Raw genomic sequence first — 23,380 nt, forward strand, 5'->3', positions numbered from 1 at the left:
AGATGACCTTTTTAGTGTTGTTATTTATGGAATTTAGATGCATTGTGGTCTCAAGTGTATTTTTTCCTTTTGCACTTGGAGACTTATTGTTTGGAGCCTATTGCTTGATAAATCCTGATTTACAGGTTAAGCTCAAGGAATAATAATTTTTGTTGTGTTTTAAAAGAAAAAAATAATTTTGGAGTATCAGAATTCTTAACACTTAAGCCCCCTGTGCACATGCTGGCAAAAGTGTGATGGGATGTAATGTGTGATTCACACAATTGCACATTAGATCCCATCATACCTTATTGCCGGTGAAGGGGGTGCTGATCACAGCTGGGAGCCCTCATGCACCCCAGGCAAGTGGCTCCCAGCTACAGTGACTCCCAGGGCTGAGGGATCACTGCAGTGGCAATCTCCCTGTCCCCAAAGGTGCATGAAGCCCCCTGAGGCTGGGGGGATAGCTGGGAGAAGTTTTAGGGACCCAGCATCCACAGGTGTGGGACTCTAGGTCCTAGCAGCTGCAGGTTGCTTCCAAGACCCGGAGCCCACAGCTGCTGGGGCTGGGAGTGCAAAGTGCTCTTGGCTTGGCAAGGTGCACCCCTGTAATTGGTAGCCCACAGCTGATGGAGTTCCCAGCAGAAGGGAGACCCTGCTACACATAAGCTAAAGTTTAATAGCAACCAACTATAGAGTTAGTACACATTTTCAAAGCCTAACTTTATAGCTGGTTGGAGCTTTCTATTGTGTGATAAGTACGCTGCACGTGTATCTGGTATCGAGGTAAATGTGCAATTATTTAACCAGTTCAGTTGCATAATACCTCTAATGTGTCGAGAGGACCATTCTCTCACATACTCATTTTGTTGCACATTTTCAAGGAACTTGCATTTTCCTTGGTATCTGTGAATTTCAGTGTTGCTGAATGGCTAGGGAGTGTAATGCCATTAAAATATAAGGACACTTCAAGCCCTTTCCAGTTCCATCAAGAGTGTGCATTACCCCTGGCCTGGGGTGAGCAACAATAAGCTTGATATGGTAGTCTAATTCTTCTAAAATTATTCAAATCCTTGACCTGTACCATGAAACTTTCGGTGGTGGGTGGGAGGTATTTTGGTTACTGTTCAAGTGCTAGCAGTTTGTGTCCTTAACAATTTCTTAAAGCTATTTTTCAGAACTAGCCTTTCAAGTTCTTAAAGGACTTTTTTTCAGAAAACATATGCAGAACCACAAAAGCAATTTATAGTAAAGCTCTGATTTGCAGAAAATAATTTATGAGGCACATAAGAGTAGAGCTTATCAGAGAAAAACTAGTTTTCCTCAACTTCCATAACAGTATTGTGTTTGCAGGAAACAAACAAAATAATGAAAATACTTGTCTGGCTGGCAGGGAGTGCAATTTTGGTGAAGTCAGGTGCTGTGGAGCCATACTGATGCTGGGAGTGGAATGAGTTGTGAAATCTCAGCCAGAAGCAGCAATGGCTATGCTCCACATGCTTCCTTTTACTTTCACAACCCAAACAGGGCTAAATATTGGTTCCTGTGTGGACACACTAGAGAGAAAATGAGGTGGTCACAGTTTGGAGACAAGATTCTTTGGGTAATGTGATATATTTTATTAGCCCAACTGAAATAGCTGGAAAATTCTTCTTTGCAAGCTTTTGGATACAAATGGCCTTCTTCAGGCAGAGGGAGTCTGCAGTTGTGTGCTGTCCTGGATGGGAGGGAAGCCATCCATGAGAGCATATAAGAACTGCAGATGCTTCCTCTGCCTGAACAAGGGTGTATGTACCCAGAAGCTTGTAAAGAAGATTTTTTCCAACTATTTTAGTTGGTCCAATAAAAGATATCACATTACCCAACGAATCTTGTCTGCCTATGTCCTTAGACCAACATGGCTACAACCAACACCCCTGAAACCTGGTCACAGTTTGTCATTTCTGCAAATAACCCGTTTCAGGTATACCTTTCTTACCTTTAAATATGATGGACTTCCCATAATGCTAAGGGATTGGCTAATTACTAAGTTTTGGTAAAATTAGTGTATTGTGCATACTGCATTCTGGGAGTCCACTTGTGAGGAACTAAATTACGTTGGTCACAACTGCAGTTATGTACAAATTGAGTTCTCTCTCATTCAGAAGGGGGTCTTATTGAGGTCCCTGTAGACAGCAAAGTGCCTAAACATTTGGATTTGGCATATATAACAATGCATGGTGAGGAAGTATTTTTTTTGTCTTACACAACTTTGTAGCTTCCTTCGTCTTAATTCTTATAGCTTAATTTTGGAAGAAGGGAGCATAGATGTGACTGACTTTGTCAGGGTTTTTAGATAGACCTAAAAGTGTGGAGAGGGCTTACCTTTGTCACCCCTTCTTGAATCACTGGTGTAGTTTCAAATCTAAATTGGAACAGACCTGCAAGTTAGTTTTAGAAGATTACCTAAATTGGGTAGTAATTTCAGTTACAATTGCAGCCTTTCTATTTAACTGTACCATGATATTTGTCTGGTTCTGTGTCTGCATCAATATTTAATCTGTTGTTCACATTCCTTATTTACCAGTTGCATTGTTTCAACCAAGCTCCTGCATGGGTTGAGATAAATATGGTTTGTAAAGCAATTTGAAGAGTCATTTCTTGAACGTCACGCCTTCCAAAACCAAATGTCCTTAGATAAACCTGGCAGTGTCCCTGTGCCAGCTTTGGGAGTTAGGTGATGGTAGAATCTTCCACCTGCTCCCCTTCAGAGCACCTCTGAAGTTCTATGTTGATAATAATCTGTATGCTTGTTGATAATTTACCCTATTTTTCTCTCCCTCTAGCCTGCTGTTCCTTTGGCACACAGCTATTGGTAGCTACTCTGGGTTGACAAGTATATACTTCAAGAAGGGGGTGTTTCTGTTTTCCCTCTCATAAGGCAGTCGTCATACCTGGTAGCTCTCTTTCAGTCCAGATATCCCTAGAGCAGTGATTCTCAGCTAAGGTGCTACCTAATCCTTCTAAGTATGGCAGGGTTCAAGGAGCTAAGCACTTGCTCCTTCCCTGATCACCACATCCCAACCCCTGTTCAAAGAGATAAGCACTTGGTCCCCTCGTCCCCTACCACCATCTCCTGGCCTTTTGCAAGCAGGTAATTATTGTAATACATTCATTTTTTAAATGGAGTGTCGCTAGATTTAGAAAAGTTCTGGATGGAAACCAAAAAGGCTGAGAACCATTGCTCTAAAGCAGCGGTTTTCAACTGGGGGTCTGGTTTGGGGGTGAGGGGCACCAGCAGAGCCAGGGGGGCTGTGGGTTGGGAATGAGGGGCGCTGGCAGGGTCAGGGGGCTGCAGGTCAGGAATGAGTGGGGCCTCAAGTCCAAAAAGGTTGAGAACCACTGTTCTAGTATATCCTTTCTTTCTCTTTTTACACAAGGCAAGCTAACCATTAAAGAATGGACTCTTGAGAAAAGAGGGCATAATCATGCTCCATTTAGTAACCTCCATCCACACATGTAGAGGGCATAGTCATCTCTCCGTTTAGTAACCTACAGCTCAAACAAATGCTCCCATGTAAAGACATACATCTGGATTACCCACATCTCTTCAAAGAATGGAGTGTTTTTAACTGTATTTCCAATTGGTTATTTTTTATTGTCTCTTTTTATTTTATTAAAATAGGCCCTTCTTGCTTGAAAGGATTTTAAAACAAGGACTTGACTAGCATTAGGTGCCTCAGAAAGGTAGCACAAAATCTTCGTCTTGGATCCATTAGTTAAAGTCCTTAATGTATACATTTGGTGAATAATTACTGCAGATAAGTTATTACTTATATGCATGTCACAAGGAGCATTAAGTTGTGGATCAAAGAAACACATTGCCTTCACATATTTTTTCCTTTTATTTCAACCATACTGATGTGCTGAAAATGGCCATGTTGAATCATTGCTTGGAATAAGTTGCGTTGTTTTTTCGTACAGTTTTTTACTGCTGTACAATTGAGTAAGGAGTTTACAGAAATTCAATAAACCGCCATACAATCATAACTAGTAAAAAGAACAAGGTAATGGGCTGCTTTAAGAAAAAGTAATTGGAATGTGTTAGGATTAGAGTATCACTTTAATAGATTTTAGCATGAAGATTTATTTTGTAGTTTTACTGGCTTCTATAAACTCATTTTTATGAAATCTCATACTTTGCTGAAAATGCATTCCCATCATCAGTTCTTCCTCCTTTTGGTCATTCATGGTTTTCCATTTGGTGTACAGCTAGGACCTACCAGGATAATCTTTTAGTTCCTTCAGGAAAAGATGAAGCAAACATATGGATTTCATGAGCTCAGTTTCCTGCTTGCCAAATTGAAATGTCCTAAAGTATGCACTTATCTTGTTAGCATACTGAGATCTGTGGCTGACCTGAGGTCCTGCTTCTCTTTAGAAACTTGTGGTGGAGAATGTTGAAGTGCTAACACAAATGAGGACCAGCTTTGATAAACCGGACCAGATGGCGGCACTCTTTAAGAGATTATCGTGTATGTAACTTAACTAACAATGCCTTTGTTAAAGATGCTGTTCATTTTTGGGTTTTGTTCCTGCACTTTTACTTTCAAATAAATATTAAAAACTAACCCATGTGAGAGAAATATACATGAACAATAAAATTTAAGATTTTATTTTTATAGTTAAGCACAATGCATACAAACCACTAAGTTTTAAAATATGTTCCGCTTGTGTGCATACAGACAAAAATGAGACATTAGTATGAATTCCACAAGTACTTGAGACCCAATTCCAAAATTCCTATTGATCCCCAGTTAGAATCAATAGGAATTTAAGCAACTAAATACTTTTGGGGGGTCTGGCTTAAGGATATTATAGTGCTGACTAATAGGGTATCTATGCTATATCGTATACCCAGACTGTCTCTTGTTATGAGTATAAACTTGTTTTCAAAACTTGTGCATCTGAATATCTGCAGACACAGTGTAGAATGTACTAGTTTCATTGGCAAACTTGCTTGTGCATGGACTCCATCATAGTAAGTATATTGTTGCAGCTTTTGGGGAGAAAACCATTTAAATTAGATGAAGATGCCAGAGAGTTCAAATATTGGTGACTATGTGCAACAAATGCATTTTTTTCTGAAGTACTCAGAAACAGTATATGTAATTTGTTGCACTATGTCTATACTATAAACTTGCAGAGCCAGGGAGCAGTATATTCAGACATGTTGTGCTAAACTGTGCACATTACCTCCCAATTTGAAAGCAGTCTAGTTCAGTTGGTGGAGGTCTGTGGGCATGCTAAATAGCTCTGTTTCTCAGTTTTTAATTAGCCTGCCTTGCAGGGCTGCACAAACAGGACTGTACTGCTTCCAGCTGGGAAGAGCATGCCAGAGCAGCATAGTGTTTCTGAGTGTGCCTCCGCTTGGCAGGGGAGGTTTGTTATAGACATGTCTATTATCAGCTGTGCACAAAAGATTATTGTCTCATAGTTTTACCTGTTGGGAAGTATCCCTTTCTCAGACTGTCATACACTTTCAACTTAGTGAGTTATTTTTCCTCTGCTTTTGGAAGAGTCTCTTGTTCTGTAAATGGTGATAGGTTCTAATGCACTTTTCTTTTAATTTTCTTCAGCTGTTGACAGTGTTTTAAAGAGGATGACGATTATTGGTGTAATCTTGTCTTTTCGCTCACTGGCACAGGAAGCACTTAGAGATGTAAGAAATAACTACATTTATTCTGATACAGTTTGAATTAAATTCAAAGATTAGTTAGTATGGTATTAAAAGGTTTTACCAATCAAAGGTTCTCCATTTTTAAAGTTTATTTTGAATTGTTAAATGTCTTGTACATCAAAGGGATGTATACAGAAAATAGTAAAACCCAGTTCCCCATTCTGAAAGATGAAATCTGGACTTCTGAAGAGTTTATTATTCAAAACTAACAATGGTGGTGCTTACATTTGCACCTGTACCTTCACAATGTGGAACAGCGTGCTTTTCAATTTAAAAAAAAAAAAAAAACTATAACAATTTTTTTCCCCATGTCTTCCATTGACAGCTCAAATTTGAGTATAATAAGCTCTCTCTTTGGTAAACTCTGTGATATATTTACAACTCATGAAAAAATAGAATAAATGTAATAAAGTAACAAATTGGCATGTTAAGAAGACATTTCTATTAAGAGAATTTTCTAGTTCCATGTTTGTTTCTCTGTCTTAGGTCTTATCCTACCACATTCCTTTCCTTGTAAGTTCAATTGAAGATTTTAAGGATCACATTCCAAGAGAGACTGACATGAAGGTAATGTTTTTGGTTGTAAAGCTGGCAGAGCCTTTTTTTCAGAAGCAAAGATTACACTGGATTTACATAATCATTCTTTTCTAGCTTGTTTAATGTTCTGAAAAAAATACATAAGGGTAGGTAGTCTAAAATGACTTCAAATTTTAAATGATACCTCCCAAAAATTAGATTCCACATATGGAAAAGTATACATTAGTTTTAATTTTCTATGTATAGAATCAAAATATTGGAGGGTCTTTTTAAATTTGTTCCTTTCCCTCCCCCACTCCCCCATTAAGATGGGGAAAGCATCAGCCAGGGGTCAGGCAGCCTTCTCCCCCCCCCCCCACCCCCACCCCCCCAATCTGTTGCTCCCTGTGCTTGTCCACCCTGCCACTGGACCCCCTGGTTTCTGACCCCCAGCTGCCTACCCCTTCTTGCCCCTTCTGCCACCAATGCATGCAAGAGCTCTAGCTTCAGCCAGGGTATAGAGCACACTGTGGTTCTGGCCCCAGCCAGGCAGCAGTAGTGGTCATGGCAGCAGCTCCACCTCCAGCACCAGAGATAGAACTGAAGCCACAGCAGTCTACCCTGTGCTTCCATCCCTCCTCCATCCCTGTTCTCACCCCATAGTGTGCAGTTTTGCCGGAGCCACAATAGCTGCCTGCTGTGGTTTGGTACTTGAATCCAACGTGAGGTGGGAAAAGCCTCATCTTGAGTTTGAGTAAATACAACGTGTTCAATGAGGTGCAAGCAGAGGTTTCCTTTGGACCAACATAACATTTTTTGTTAGCACAAAGAGAAAGCAAAGAGATGTCTATACCATATGTCATGCCATTAATGTCCAAATTTGTGGCCCAATACAAGGCAATCATTGTTTCTTCTGCTGTTTTGTAGTAGATATCTGTTAGCTTTATGGTGGGAAACTGCAGGCAGCCTGGAGCTGTCCATGCTTTCCAGCCATCCCGGGCAGGCATTTCTAGGGTTTAAGGGGCGCCTATACACGTGCTGTGAGGCTGCTCAGACGCGCTGTAATTACTGCAGTGGAGCAGACTCGATTAATCAAGTCCTGTGGAGCATGGTAATTACTGCACTCCAGCCTCCCATACATCAGATTCCCTGCTCTGAAAAACGGCAGTGGGGGTGCTTTAACAAAAGCTTTAAAGTTCTACGAGCAAGCAATAGCCCAAGTTTGGACTGAGCTACATTCGTTTGGCCTGCCATTGCTAAAAGTTTGCTGACCACTGCTCTAAGGCATAAGCAGGGTTCAGGATGTGCCATAGTACCCATTGCAGCATTGACTGCTGCTTATAGGGGATATTCTTCTGGCATATCAGATGGTGTCTATTAGAGGGAGCATACTGGACATAAGTGACACATGATCTGCATCGATTCAAAAAATGCACATATCATCTGACCCTTGAAAAAGAAAAATGGTATTTGAAACCTGAGATTAGCAATGAAAATGATGTGTTTAATTAACTCTATGTAGCCACAGCCATTTCAGCATTAAAATAAACTGGATGTATGTTTGATTGTCTCAGTTGAATAGTAGGGAGAAATGTCAGGGAGAGAACTTCCTGGTTTTTATAGCAGTGCCCAAAACTAGGAAACCTGTCATGCAAAACACTATTTGTGTTCTAACAATAGTATACAATGAAAGATATTTTGTACCATTGTGTTACATTCCTTCAAACTATGCATATCAGTGAGTCATAAATTTGCACTGGTATCAAGACATGCCAAGTAAGCTGTTTCAGAACTTGTGGTTCACAACAGAAATGTGGTATGCATTCTGACAGACCAAAAAGGAAGCCAAAGGAAATAGTTTGGTTAATGTCACCTTCTTGATTTTTAGAAGAAATATGAACCAAATTGGCACTTAGAAAATGGGGGATACAGTCTTCCGACTGAAGCCCAATACAAGGAAACCAATTTTGCAGGGTGAGAATTTAGGAAGGCTAGATGGGAATTTGAAAACCAGATCAAGTAACATAAAAACAAATTTGAAATTCTTTGAGAGAGAAAAACAGAAATCTCGTGAGAAGTTTGGTCTAATGGATTACCAATGAACAGGATTTAAGTGACAAAGAACACTGTGGAAATCTGAATGACTTCTTTGCATCAGTCTGAGCATACTGGAGGAGATAGCTCACTTTTAGGAAACCAAAGTGAGATGTGGTCACTGAAGTGTCAAAAGAGTAATTAATGTAACAGATAAATGAAAAGAATAAGTTAGTAGGAGTAGTATATCTGCAACAGGTATAAAGGGACTGCAAATGGAGGGATTGATCTACATTCTTTTCAGGAGGCTAGATATTTTCATACTGAATCAGGCTTCATTTTCATTTAGCCCAGTATCCTTTGGCCACTACCAAAAACTTCAAGAAGAAAATGTTAGGAACTGGCAGCCAATTATGAAATAACCAACCTAAAGGAGAAGATTCTTAGCAGATTTAGTACTTGATTAATACTCTGAAAAAATGAAAACCTTTAACCATTTCAGGAGGGAAGGGAGGAGATTGGTTGTAGATGTGAAAGTAAAAAAATTTAAAAGTAGGCTTTTTGGTTTTGCAGGGGGGTTAATCCCACTAAGCTCTTAGTTTCCACAATCAAAAGTCAGAACTTTGGTAACAGTAAATGTACCTGCTTTATCAAGAAATTAAAGAACAAGTAGAACAAAAGTGAGGGAATAGATCAAAAAGGAAAAAATGGGCTAAGAAAACCAAATATTTTCAGGACATTGTACAAGAGGGTATCTGGCTTGACTGTCTGTTTACCCCTCTGTTCTAACGGAGTGTCATAAATGGCTGAGTGGCAACATTTTTTTCCTAATTAACAGTATATTATAAAAATAGTAGGATGTGGAGAATTTTTACACTTGCGTCGTCTTCAAAAACAGCTGTTGAATTTTTTTATACTAAACTTGAGACATCTTTGTTAAAGCCTTGAGATTTCAGCACATTTTTGAGCACACCTATCTCTAAAATCATGTCTCTTTTAAGGTTTCATATTGGACCTCAAAAAAACTGGACACTTTTGAAATTGTTCACCCAACTTAGTATCACCCTGAGACCATCATTTTTCTCTTACTCTTGTCTGTTTAATTTACAGTACTGCCTCGGATAATGCTTTAAGCATTTCAACACAAAAACTAATCTTTACAGACATTATTTGACACTTTCCAGCATGGTTAATTATATCCTTGTTAGCTTTATTTTTCTTTCTCTTTTGTTCCATTTAGAAAAGTTAACTGGAAGCAAAGATGTTTGTTTTGGAGGTAGTCTAGGAAAGTATGTGCACTTTGTTTAGCTTGACAGAAAGAAATGATAACCAGCTAGCACACTATGTGCTGAACCAGCTGTTCAGTGCAGGTTAGATATAATGCAAACCCAGAGACTTGCTCTTATTTCAGCCAAATCTCTGAAATTCCTTGGTGTTCTCAGAAATCCTATAAGACAAACATTTACAGATTTCAGTACTGCTATGTTCATTGATTTGTTTCAGCCCCCCCCCTCCCCCCCCCCAAGAAAGAAGAAAAAGTACTTTGTGTTTTCATTTTACAATAATTGTTCTTCTCCTTTCAGGTAGCAATGAATGTATATGAGCTGTCGTCAGCTGCTGGATTGCCATGTGAAATTGATCCTGCCTTGGTTGTAGCACTGTCTTCCCAAAAATCAGGTAACAAATGAAGGTGTATTTGGCACTCTGCTCCATTTGATTTCAAACACTGCAAAATATGTACAAGTATTTGCAGTAAAATGTGATACACTGAGGATATTAGTTCCCATATATTCATTCATGTAAAAGGCCAGGTGAGTTTCTTTGGAATCTGAATATTTTCTGTAGGTGTAATAAAAAATACACCGATCTCTGTAGGCTGGGGATTTGTGAGATAGATGCATGTTAATTTATAGAAAAGCTATATTATAGAAAGGGATAACAAGTGAAATCTTGATTAGTGCTATGACTCTGGAGAAAGTTGAATTTATTTTAGGAAGAGAAAATGCAGGGATTTGTATAGTAGATAACTAAATGTAGACATCTGATTTGTGACATAGATATAACCTGCCTTTGTCATTTGTCTTCAATGCTTACAATGTCAGTTGCAGTTAAAAACACAATAATAAAAATACATGAAGTTTCTAAGTTATAAAGGTGTTCATGTTAGAGGTGCACTGATACATTGGTCTGATATCGGATCTGGTCTAATATAAAAAAAAAATGGCTTTATCGGAAATTGGCCTCATGTGGCTGGTAATTTGGCTGATACATGCTCGTGCATGCTCACAGCTGCAGCGCAGCATGTAGGCAGCAAAGAGCACAGCCCAGCAGCTTGGAGAGCTGTGTGCAATTGCTAAGTCTGATGTGGTAGAAGGGGCGGAGGGAGGCATGGGTCATGGGGAAGGCAGATCAAGACCCCTGCAGAGAGGGAGGAGTGGGTTTGGGGTAGGGACTGGTGCAGGCACTGCCCAGCCAGGGCAGGGCACAAGATGGAGCTACGGCTTGTGTGGGGGATGCAAGGAAGGTGGGGTCTCTCCTGCTGCTGCAAACACCCTGGGAGGGCACGGGTGCATGTGCCCCCGGATGTGCGGGTGGGGCAGCTGCCCCTGCGGGCTTGGGCCAGGGCTGCATCAGGCTCTTCCCAGTGGGGGCTAGGCTGGGTTGCACTTTGGGAGGGCTACCAGAGGGGGGGGGGCTGCAGCCACCCCAAAATTTGCCATAGCCCCCTCCCAGCATTGCTGCCTACCCCACCCTGAGCACAGCCTAGCCCAACCGCTGCCAGGAACAGCCCAATGCAGCCCCGACCCTAGCCCACAGCGGCAGCCACCCTGCACCACCCTGCATGCAGATCTGGGGGCACAAGCACCCCTGTGCCCAGGCACACGCAGTAGCAGGATCTCCCTCCCCCTCGCCTCCCCGCACCCCCGGTTGAGCCGTGGCTCTGTCCCGGGTGCCTGCCCCAGCCCCACTCCTCCTTTGCCACAGGGTCCCTGATCTGCCCACCCATGCCCCCTTCCCTTCCCACACCCCTTCCACCACAACAGGCATACCAGTTGCACACAGCTCTTCAAGCTGCAGGACTGTGCATTGGAAATCAGTTCAGTATTGGCCGATATGCCTCCTTAAAAATTGGCTATCAGTATCAGCCCCCAAAATCTCCATCAGTGCATCCCTAGTTAATATGAAGACTAACAAAGAAAAATATTTTTAAAATGTAGCTAGTCAAAGGGTTCAAAACCTATTGTAAAAAATTCTGTATCTACATGTGTCAATGGCTCTTTAAAAATAATAGACAAATCTTATTACTCTTCTTGGCCCTAGTAATTTTAAAGGCATGAAAATAAGATTCTTAATGCCATTGGATATGTTTATTTTGTTCCCTGTTGTTCCTTATTGAAACCTTTGTTTTTATCTGCTTCTTCTTTATGTACTGAATAATTAATATCACACTGTTAATGCATTTTACTGGCTTTGTTCTTGTCATTGGCTGGATGACTAGGGGGACATGAACCATTCTAGGACCTACCTGAAGTTACATTTCTTTCTTGTTTTCTTTGTTGACGGTGCCTTTGGAAAAAGAAAGAACTCGCTTTAAATTCCAGAAAGTGTCTGTCATGCCCTGAATAGTAAATCATATATTATACTCAAACTGCTTGAGTGGTTTTAAAAATGTGTTAAATATGTAACTGGAATGTTGGCCTGATATATCTTACCTCTGTATGTTTAACTACAATATGTGCCTTTCCTTGAGGTAAGTATGAAGCGATATAATTGTAGGATTTAATTATTTTAACAAGATATTTCCCTTTTTAAATTTTGTGATTCCACTGAAATTAAAAAAAAAACAACTAGTGATGCTAATATTTTTGAAAATGTGAAATTGATGTGATTTGGGACAGACCCAGATAAATTTTCTTTGGCTCAATTCCAGTGAACAGAACATCTTTATCAGTCTCACTAGCTACTGGATTTATGCCAACATAACAAAAAGACTAATTTGATGCAGAAGTTGTGAAAGTTACATGCTGAGATTGCTAACTTGTGATTCATTGAAATCAACTGCTTTTGTCTTGTACATGCACACGTAGTTTGAAGTTCTGTCCTTACCTGTATATTTTGTTTCCTCTAAGTCTGAGTGAGGCAAATCGTTTTTTTCATGGATTGTAACTTAGCCAGACACTTGTATTCTGGGCCATTTTCATTGGAAATTATCTCCTAAAATGTATTTTTGTTTCTATTTTTTTTTATTTGATTTCAGAAAATATTAGTCCAGAAGAAGAATATAAAATCGCCTGCCTTCTGATGGTTTTTGTTGCAGTCTCCTTGCCAACTTTGGCCAGTAATGTGATGTCTCAATATAGTCCTGCCATAGAAGGTAATTTTTATTGGAAAATCCTGGTTATGAAGCTGAAAGTGGTTTCTTGAATACCATTTGCTTTATTCTGGTTTAGAAATGAAGTATATCAATAGTGAATAATCCATCTGAAATTTTCTAATTGACACAGTTCTAAAATATGCACTGTAGGGGGCAGTCTTTAACTGACATGTTACAGTTTGACCTAGAAGATATCTTCTATCTTAGTCTAAGAGTCTATTGACATGCATGTAGTTTAATGTATTAACTGTTAATGTATTGCTCATACATTTAGTACTCCTTCATAATTAATGTGTTTTTTATTTGCATATGGACTTTTTCTTCAAAGCTACCAAAAATAAAACTCTAAAAACATTGGGATTTGTGAACAAAATAATCTTCTAATAAATCTTCTACTTCTATCTTCTTAAAAGAAATGTTCTGCATGTAATCTACAAAAAATATATTTAGCTCTTCCAAGCCAAAAATTTAAATTGAGTCAAAACAGCACCAGCTCGCACAAAAATCACCTTTCAAACTGTTTCCTTTGTGCTGTTTAGCATGGTTTGGATAAAAGAATGTATGGAGTCCATGTCCATTTATTTGTCTTATAGATTCTCTTTAATTTTTTTAGCAGAATCTGTTCCATGTAACAGGACAAAATTAACATAAGGCATCAACTTGTCCAGCAGTACTACCTTCATCTCTCCCAGAATTAGTAGGATTGTCAGGGCAAAGACCAGAATGTGTAAGAGCTTTCAATATTAGTTTAAAGAAAATATAATGTGTAATTTAGAACATTCATAAGTGTTCCAAAGCCATAGTTGAAAACCTGGGAGTATATAATTGGCCACCTGTACAATGCAGCAGTTAATTGTTTATATTAAGATTGCAGTGTAAGTGCTCACTTAAATGTAAATGTTTAGTTTGCTTCTCCACTACCATTACCATTAAGTTTTTTGGTGATTTGTTTATTTTTTCTCTAGTCATGAAGTCTTAATTTAGTCACCAATAATCCTAAAAGAGGTGGAGGCCTCTGCTTACCAATGAACAGAAATGAAATCATTCTGTTTACTAGGAAACCCTCAAAGCACTTGTTTCAGACTGCCTGCAGATTCAAAGCCAGCAGTGTGTTGCTTGCCATTTGAGTAGGTTTTCCAAAATCATAATGACTAATAAAAGCGTCTTTCCCAGGTGAACAGTACAGGGTACAGAGAAGAGGGAAAACAGTAAACGTGTTAAAAGCAGAGATGGGACCTAATAACCAGGAACGAACTATTTTGTGGTGACAGAGTTGGAGCCCAGTTGAATGGCCTGGGTGTGTCCTTGACCACCTCTTCAACATTCATAGGAATAGCATGTGTTTTGTAAATTCATTTTGCTAAAAAATGCATTCGCCACTTTCTGTTGCAGTGGCAATCTACTCTATTGCAAAGCTCCAATATACGTCACCACTTAGCAGAGTCAGCACCAAAAATCTAATGTATGGTCATAGTCTTTTACATAAAAGTTGTTTTATAAGGACATTTTCAAGGACTATCCACAGATCCAAACCTACATGGAGCCTATTCATATTTCTTCTTGGAATCAAAACCAGCATAGTGCTTGCTAAACACCAATGCATGCTCTTTCACTTTTTTTCCCCCACAGCCAGGTATTCTGCTTATATCATCTACTTCCTCTTACATAACTCTTCCTTCTCAACCTCTTTCACATGGTCTTCAGGTTCTCTACAGGCTGAGGCAGGTGGTAGAAACTTTTCCTGTTGTAAGTGGAAAATTAAAATTAAAATTGTAAAACTGACCTGCTTGATCTCTGCCAAATTATCTCTTGTCACACTGACTCTTCACTTGTTGTCCATGCATAAAAGCAGTCCCTTCATAGCCACAAATACAGTCTGCATCCTGAGAAACCATTGCAAATATTCAGCAATGAAAATTAAGCAGAAATTATGTTTAATGACAGTGTGCTCAAGTAGGACTGTCCATCTGGTGTCCCCGAATGGCATGTGGCACACAATGGCTTAATATGCAGCTCCTGCCTGACTGCTAGTGTCTCTGTTGCTCAGGCTGCACCAGCAACCAGGGTCATAGGGCTCACACTCTCCTCCCCAACTTCTGCTGCATGCTCCTGTCCCAAAGGGCAGAGCAGTGCTGTTTGGCACAACCCACAGTATTGTGGTTGCCACCAACCTGGAGTTTCTATATTACAGGGGAGCCCACAGGTTGCTGAAGGTAAGGCAGGGAGCGCCCATCTGCATGATGCAGTCGGGGGCGGTGGGTGAGTGTAATGCATGCATGGGACATGCAGCCTGGTGAGCCAATTCCCCTTGCTAGTGCTGTTCCTCTAGTGTGGAGCCCCTATTGATGACGCCTGTGGGACACGTGGCTCCAGCCAGGTTGAAGTGGGACAGCCCTGTGCTATAGGAGAGTTTGTCTTTTATGCTATTCTGAACCAGTGGTCTCCTAAGTTGCATGTAAAATTCAAATTCAGAAGGAAGCCCCTGATTTTGCTTTTATTGTGGAGAACTTTCCTGCCCCGCAACCACTGCCTTAAAAAATTCCTATCTTCATTAAGCCTGAAAGAGTTTATTTGCACATGTTCATATATCCAGGCAATTACAGAATCTTTTGCGTTTCTTTTGTTTTTGTTAAAACAAAACATGTTTCCAAAACATGGCTCTTTCCTTCATTCTGAAAACCTCACTGTTTTTTTGCCAAGCTCTGGTGATGATCAAAGCTCCCTTGAGTGTGGGAGATCTTGACTTTCCATTACTTAGATGATCTCATGTTCAATCAATATAATAAACACGAAATCAATGTTGAACTGCAGTTTGCCCATTACCATTGATGTATAAGATGCTAAATATTGAGCCTTCATTATGATAAATCTCAGATAGCTTTTAGCAGTAATTTACATGGGGAACTACCTGTGACTTGGGAGTAAAATATACTTTTCATTTCTATTAATTCCAAACATCTTTCCTTTATAAGCTCATCACTGAATACCTGGTACAGAGGTTCAAAGCACTCACTAAAACTACTAGTGCATTCGAAAGTTAGTTAATTGCTAAACCTTGACCCTGTTGCACTTAAGAATTATCTTTCTGTCACTAAAACTTTCAAAGAATAATTCATTTTTGATAAGTGATGCTGAGGTAATAAAATGTGTGTGTTTCTGCTTAGGACACTGCAACAACATACATTGTCTGGCAAAAGCAATCAACCAGATTGCTGCAGCTTTGTTTACCATCCACAAGGGAAGCATTGAAGATCGTCTTAAAGAATTTTTGGCTGTATGTACAGTTTGATATCCAGAGTTGACTTATGCAAATAAATGCATTTGAAAAACCTCAAATCTCTGTTGCAAATCAGCTGGAGCTTTAATGTGCAATGAACTGCTTAAAATATTACATTAGCAAGTGGGTTATATTACTGTGTTACTCGTTATGCCTGGTATGTAGAGTTACCACAGTTAATTATAAGATTTTAATGGAAATAACTTTAGGAATATTTAACCTAAATATCAGTTTACATCTTAAATAATAGAATATGTATTTTCTTTTTGGAGTTGATTGTTCTTTTGCAACAAAAATGAAGCAGGTTAATTTATACATTGTTAATTTGATATGGAGAAATTTAACTTTGGAGACGGAACCAGTTAATCAGTAATTTATAGTCTCAAAGATCTAATCTTAGAATAAAGCTTGATTTTTTTTTTTTTTTATATGAAGAAATATGTGGTATTTCTCTTTGGAATATGGATGCAGTCTTCAGAGTACTTATTTTAAAATGAAAATATGTGGCTCAAACAGATTTGTGAACAGGTACCAGAAACATGGCTGTTGCTTTACTGTCATTGGCTCTCACTTGAAATGTGTACTATAAGTTAAGTGACTTTAAAAAAACAAATGTTTCATAGTTCATGGAAATCCAAATTGTGATGCTGATATTTTATTGCATAATCCTGAACCATAACCATAATCCTGAAAAAAAACATGCTTATGAACACTATGTTATTAGTCACTGTGTTAAAATACAGGCATACCAATCTAAACCAAAATAATAATCGGTACGTTTCCTAAATTTTAATGGAGAGTATTGGAATTAATAACTTGTTGACTTTCCATATTTTGACCATGAAACAAATAAATTTTAAAAAACTTTCTTCTTGCAAGAAGAATATTCAGCATAGTAGTCTAGAAGTATTTTCAACCTTCAGCTAGAAAATGTACTTTTAATAAGTTTTGTTTATATATAACTAAACTATCATAAATCATTATTTTGGTTGCACAAGATACAAATGCAAATTAATTATACAAACCTATGTATTTTGAGCTAATGGAATCAGTGGTTTAAACACTGGTCAATTAGGTGTAATACAGGAAAGTAACAAATTAAAACTTGAGTTTGACTCTTATGAAACTTGCAAGGAGGTAGAGGTGTGTGGGTGTGTGTTTAGAGTGTATGATACCCAACGTTGTAATGCATGATTGGAAAAGCAGTTGTGCTGTATATGTGAAATAATCGTTTATCTTTTTATTAATGATCTCCATTAAACTTTCCCCAAGATAGACTGCTTGATAAATTAAAACATATCTTGACATGTAATCTTAGCTACTCGTTGTACCTTTTAGATTAACCCTTGACACTGAAGTTCTCTATGACCTGTCACCATCTGGAATAGTATAAAGATATAGACAGCCAAGAATATTTATGTAGGGAATTGCTGGTAGATCAGAGATCCAGGTCAGGTTGACCATTGCAGTGTTTGGCTCAGTGTGCCTATTTTTTGTGCATGATCGTGAGTCAGGGCTTCTGCACTAATTTCTAGTGTTTGCAAAGATCTGATTTAAAAGCAGGTAACTCTCATATGTATCTATTGTTTAAAAGAATCTTGTATGGATGTTAGCTTGCTGAATTTGGGATTATTTAATTGAAATTGTATTTAACATCGACACCTGAATGTTCCAAAGGAACCAAAGTCTAAAACAACTTACTCTAATAAATGGATAATTTGGTCCAAGTCTTCAAAAATGCCTATCTCTTTAAGTGACTTGGTTTTTCAGTGTCCTGCTTTGACAGAAATGGGACTGTAACCTTACTTGAATGCTTTTTAAAAACCTTAACCCATTGATTTATGCATTAATATAATCTGTCAGACCTGTTGAGAGAGAGATGAAAGGTAAAATGGTCTTGTCATGTTCTATTGGCTTGACAAGTGAAGGAACAAAACCAGTACTGATATATGCAATGTAAGCTAGCTCAGACATTCATTGTTTGACTACACCCAACTTAAGCGTGCTAAGTTTCAGTCATTTCATTCAGGTTGTTGATCTCACTATTTTGTTTTAACTCTTTAGACTGAATCAGCATATAGCTGAAGAATGCATGCTGTAGAAAATATTCATCTTCTAAAATGGAATGGACTAAATAGCATACTAGATCTCTCTGGTAATATAGAAAGTAGGTCAGTGTGGCACCTAAAGGCACCTATACACATGCTCTGGAGTGGAGGGGTGCGTTTTAATTAAAGCAGCTCTCGGGAGCTGCTCTAATTAAAACGCCCAGAGTGTCTCATGTTTTCATCATCCTGCATTTCAAAATAGTGTTGGGGTTGCTTTAACTAAAGCTTATTCAATGAGCATCCCCACTGCCATTTTGAAACATGGGATGCTGAATACACGAGATACTGCAGTACGTGGGAGCGTTCTGGTTAGAATGCTACAGCGGATTAATCAGTTAATCAAGCTACTTTGATGCATTCTGATCAAAACATGTCAGAGCATGTATAAAAGTGCCCTTAGACTAACTGGTTCAAAGCAGCATCAGCTTTCATAGGCAACAACCTACTTCATCAGATGCATCTTGCAAAATTGGTTGTTGCCTATGAAAGCTCATGCCTCTCTGAAGCAGTTAGTCTCTAAGGTGTCACCCTGCCTTACCCTCTGCCTAACTTAAGACTAACATGGATAACCACCACTTACATGTTATGAGAGCATAAACATGCATGATTTTATTTATTTGCACTCCCCAAAAAAGGCTCAAGGTGGTTTACAAGAAATCCTAAAAACAGGTATAATATATTAAAGGAATAGGTGATAAAACAATTCCCCAAACCTTAACCCTATCTAATGTCACCATAAGTCAAAGAATTTGCTAAAAGAATACTAACCTGTGGTATTTCTTATTGGAATATGAATGCAGTCTTCAGAGTACTTATTTTAAAATGAAAATATGTGGCTCAAACATAGATTTGTGACAGGTACCAGAAACATGGCTGTTGCTTTACTGTCATTGGCGCTCACTTGAAATTTGTACTATAAGTTGAGTGACTTTAAAAAAAAAAATGTTCCATAGTTCATGGAAATCCAAATTGTGATGCAGTTATTTTATTGCATAATCCTGAACCATAACCCTAAATACAGGTATATACCAATCTAAATCAAAATAATAATTGGTATGTTTCCTAAATTCTAATGTGGGGTATTGGAATTAATAACTTGTTGACTTTCCATATTTTGACCATGAAACAAATAAATTTAAAATAACCTTTCTTCTTGCAAGAAGAATACATATATTTGCAAACATCCTGGAAAGAAAAGAAAAGGTAGCAAGATCCTAGCCCCATTGAAGTCAATGACAAAATTGTCATTGACTGTTAGGGCCAGATTTGCAGCTGGAAGCTATATGCAATGAATAACTAGCACTCTTTCAAATATACACGTGAGATTCTACTCATCTGAAACCCGTTTGATCTTCATGCAAATAGCTTGTTTAAGCAAAGCAAAACAGCATGCAGAAAATATACTTCAATATAGTCTTGGTCTTTCTCTTCCATTATGGCTTGTGTGTGTTACTAATTTCTTTGGTTAGGGAAATTATTTTCCCCACCAGTTGAGAGAGATTAAATAAGAATAGCAAGAAAACAGGTCAACTTAAATAAAATGGAGTACAGAAATATTGTTTTAAAATGGTTTATTTTCAATGTTATTTTGTAGCTTGCATCATCTAGTCTACTGAAAATTGGTCAGGAAACAGACAAAACTACTACAAGGAACAGAGAATCTGTTTATTTACTGCTAGACATGGTAAGTTTTCTTTTGTGAATTATTATTCTAACCTAGGGACAAGCTCCAGATAGGTTAACAGAGAATTTGACAGCCATCCTTACTGTTGTAACTCAGCAACCAATAGAAATGCTGCGTGACATCATGATGATGGATTGATGGTAAGAACTGAAGTGTCCCTCCCTTCACATAAATATGAGTATTTAAATATTTATCTTCTTGTTGTCTAGATAAAAATGCTGGAAAACTTTAAAGAAGTATTCTTATCACTTTCATAGTTTATTAGTGATTAGCAGGGATCCTAGTTTTCCATGACAAAAAAACCCCCAACAAAATTCTCTGATAAAAAAAATGTTAAAATCCGTTTGTTTCCTTGGTGAGTTCCCCCTTCCTCAGTGCTGATTGGCTGAGGAGCCCCAGCAGCAGCAGCTCCCCCTCCCCCCATCACTGATTGGCTTAAAGGGTTTATATTCATACAGCCCTTCCCTTCACTGCTGATTGGCAGAGAGGGGTGGGGCCACATAATCGGCAGCCCTCTCAGCCAATCAGCAGCAGGGGGAGGAGGGACAGCTGCCATCTTGGCTGCTTTCTAGTGTGCCAGTGACTGTTCCTTATCCCTGGCAGGCTGCTGCAGCATCCCACTGGGAAGCCAGCATTTTATTTTTAGTAAGTTTTAAATTTTTTTCCCCTGCAGTTCTGAAGATTCTCTGTAAAAACACAAATTCCACATTTTTCCATGGATCCCTGGTGATTAGTTTTCATCATTAAAATAATGATGTCACATTAAGTTAGTGTAAATTAAAGTGAACAATAAACATGGCAGAGTCTGCCCTTGTAGGGTCACAGGCTTGTTTTGAAACATTTGACAGCTTTGAAAAGCAATGTATTGATGTTAGTTTAAGTTTCCCTAGGCGAATAGTTTGTTGGGAGGAAAGTGCTGTATTTTTCTTTCCTCTTGGTCTAAGAGAGAGATGTGTTGTGTTGCTGAAGCAGTCAATTGCAGTATATTATAGACTAGTTTTATACATGGCCAGTATCTTGATACATTTTTTGGAATTTTTCAGATTGTGCAGGAGTCTCCATTCCTGACAATGGATCTTTTGGAGTCTTGTTTTCCTTATGTCTTGCTGAGAAATGCATACCATGCTGTCTACAAGCAAAGTGTCACATCCTCTGCATAAATATCTACTTACTGGAAACAAGACCTAGCACGCATCTATGTTGCCTCAGTTATACCTGTAAACTGTGGAGCTATTTTACTTTATGGCCTGACAGTTTTGTGGATTATAAACTTTCTTCCCATAAGGTTGTATTTCTGATCAGTGGTTTCTTAATATGGTTGTACTACAATATAAGCTTGGTTGATTTTTAGGTTGCACATTCACAGAAATTCCTTTTTTTATTTTAGAGCATCAGTTATGTTTAAAAGAAACACTACTTCTGCTATATGTTTTTGATATTTGATCATGCAAAACATAACTGCTTATTTCCAAGAAGAAAATGTATTTAGTGATTATTTTAGATAGTGTTCTAGCTTTCATCTGTGTGTAAATTATTTCATATAGGGAGAGTTATAATCTGTACCTATTGTTCTTATTGAAAACAAATATTGGATGTGCATTTCTGTGAAGTAGTTACAACATTTCTACTTTTATTTTGAAGCATTCACCAAACTAAGTAATATAACAGCATCTAACACTAAAAATGTTATAGGACTGCTTATCGTTAAACAGCAATCCTCTCCCAATATTCTTAAACAACAGCAAGTGGTGTTGTTTGTATAAAGCATAGTGGACATTTTTTTAAAACTAACTTCCATGGTGCCCCGTTGACATTAACATTACCATTGTACCCTGCTGTAAAAATAAACATTCTTACACATTTATCAGATGTTGATAAAATGTTAGCCCTTAACCACTTTTTATATGTTTTAAATTTTTGAAATTCAAGTGTACCTTCCATAACATACAATAAACACTACACTGTATTAAATGTTGGTGAATTATTTTAATGGAAAATTATAGTGCAAACTTAATGTTTTGATATCTTTACTACTAATTTTATATGTTGCTTTTCATTTTACAAATTTGTTAAAGAACCTATAGTAGTTTCACGTGATGATTTAATAATCAGCTTTTTGTGGGTCTCTGAAACAATGGGTCACTGTTTTAAATTAGATGTAAGATTAAAAAAAAATCCAACCCATGAATGAAACTTTAATTTATTGCCACTATCATTCATATTTTCATTTTACAAGATACAGCAAGAGTGTGTGCATCTGGCACATACATGAATATCAGTTGTACCTTTGGAAACAAATGTACTTTTTAAGATTAAACATTGAATCATAGAACCAAAAATAATATTGCTAAATACACAACATCAGATTACTGGATGAGATAGATATATAATAGACCTATTCTTGTCAGTCATACAAATTGACATGAGAAAGTGTGTTGGCTCATTTAGTTTGAAAGCTGACCAGAATGTTTTGCTCTTTGATCAGCACCATAAAGACTGTGGTTGTCAACAAGTCTGATTCTGGACATTGTATGGTCCTGTTTTCGGGTGCAACTTTATATACACACTGATAACTTTTTCTATGATAAAAGAGTTACTGTATGCTCATCAATCATAATAGCTTTCTTTGTCCAAAGGAAATCAAACCAATGGAATGAGAGAGTTGATCATAAGCAAGTACCACATTACCTCCATATTTTCTTAAATATTCATTCCATTTAATAAGGATGGAAATTGTGCGGTAGGGATAATACAGTACCTTAATATAGATAAGTTTAATTCTTTACAAAAATGGATTTGATAAAAGACCTGGTAGCTTTTTTGTTCAGCTTTTTGGTTCAGTAATATAGTTTTAATGTTTTAAAATAGTGCCTTGTTATTTTCATAGATTCATAGACATTAGGGGCTGGAAGGGACCTTACAAAATCATAAATAAGGTTTGGTTCCAATTTAAAATATAACTGGATCAAAATGATACCCATTTTCCAATTAATAGTAAATCCTGAACATCTCAAGCGTTTATTTTCCTAATCTATTTAGGAAGCAGCTCATCTATCTGGGCATGACTTCAGTTTTGAACAGTGTGTTGAAAAGAGACTTGAATGTTTAACATCATAGAGCTATTGAACAACTACTTCACCGCTGATCACTTTGGTAACTTTCCCTGTATTGATGTTGGCATTCTAAATTCTAACATGTTAGTCTTGACTACAAGCATGTTCCCTCTCCACTGGAAGAAGTAGCTAAATACTTGCAGCCTGGCCAGTTGCACCTGCTTGTTCACACTTCCCTGAAGCTCTTCTCTGTAGCTTCAGCTGAGAATACTCTTCCATATAAAAAGATAGAATATGTTAGATTTTTCTGGCAAGGTCCATCTTTCACTTTTACTTTTTCCAGTTTCACATGTTCAGAACAGGATGTTGGTGTTTACACTTGTGTATGAATACTTGCTTAAAGCATTCTATCTAGTGACCCAATATATCAACATTAGGTCAAAACTGGGGGGCTGGCATGTCATATTATAAGTTATAAAAATGTACAGCTGAGAAGGACTTCAAGATCTAGTCCAAGCACCTATCATGAGATAAGATACTGTATTTTCCAGACGTACTCCTAGTTTTGGGGAAGTCAGAATGAAAAAGAAAAGATTTTTCCAGAATTATGGATGCATAGAGAGCTTAATCTTCAG

At 38.0% G+C, this 23,380-nt stretch overlaps 1 protein-coding gene across 1 annotated transcript; it reads left to right on the forward strand.

Moving 5' to 3' along the window:
* The first annotated feature begins 4,367 nt into the window (after positions 1-4,367).
* NCKAP1 (NCK associated protein 1) lies at positions 4,368-21,663 on the forward strand. The gene is made up of 8 exons (XM_059727242.1): positions 4,368-4,493; positions 5,598-5,680; positions 6,185-6,265; positions 9,832-9,925; positions 12,507-12,623; positions 15,788-15,897; positions 19,603-19,692; positions 20,736-21,663. Exons 1-8 carry the CDS (start codon positions 4,436-4,438, stop codon positions 20,850-20,852), a joined length of 750 nt encoding a protein of 249 aa, XP_059583225.1. The 5' UTR covers positions 4,368-4,435; the 3' UTR covers positions 20,853-21,663.
* The last annotated feature ends 1,717 nt before the right edge of the window (positions 21,664-23,380 follow it).

Source organism: Alligator mississippiensis, chromosome 4, assembly GCF_030867095.1.
Source record: "Alligator mississippiensis isolate rAllMis1 chromosome 4, rAllMis1, whole genome shotgun sequence".
NCBI lineage: Eukaryota > Metazoa > Chordata > Crocodylia > Alligatoridae > Alligator > Alligator mississippiensis.

What these genes read in the sequence shown, in the direction of transcription:
- NCKAP1 (XM_059727242.1), top strand. Translation starts at nt 4,436, where the DNA reads ATGAGGACCAGCTTTGATAAACCGGACCAGATGGCGGCACTCTTTAAG. An exon ending in ACTCTTTAAGAGATTATCGT is followed by an intron (nt 4,494 to 5,597) that starts GTATGTAACTTA and finishes AATTTTCTTCAG; the next exon opens with CTGTTGACAGTGTTTTAAAG. An exon ending in GTCTTAAAGAATTTTTGGCT is followed by an intron (nt 15,898 to 19,602) that starts GTATGTACAGTT and finishes GTTATTTTGTAG; the next exon opens with CTTGCATCATCTAGTCTACT.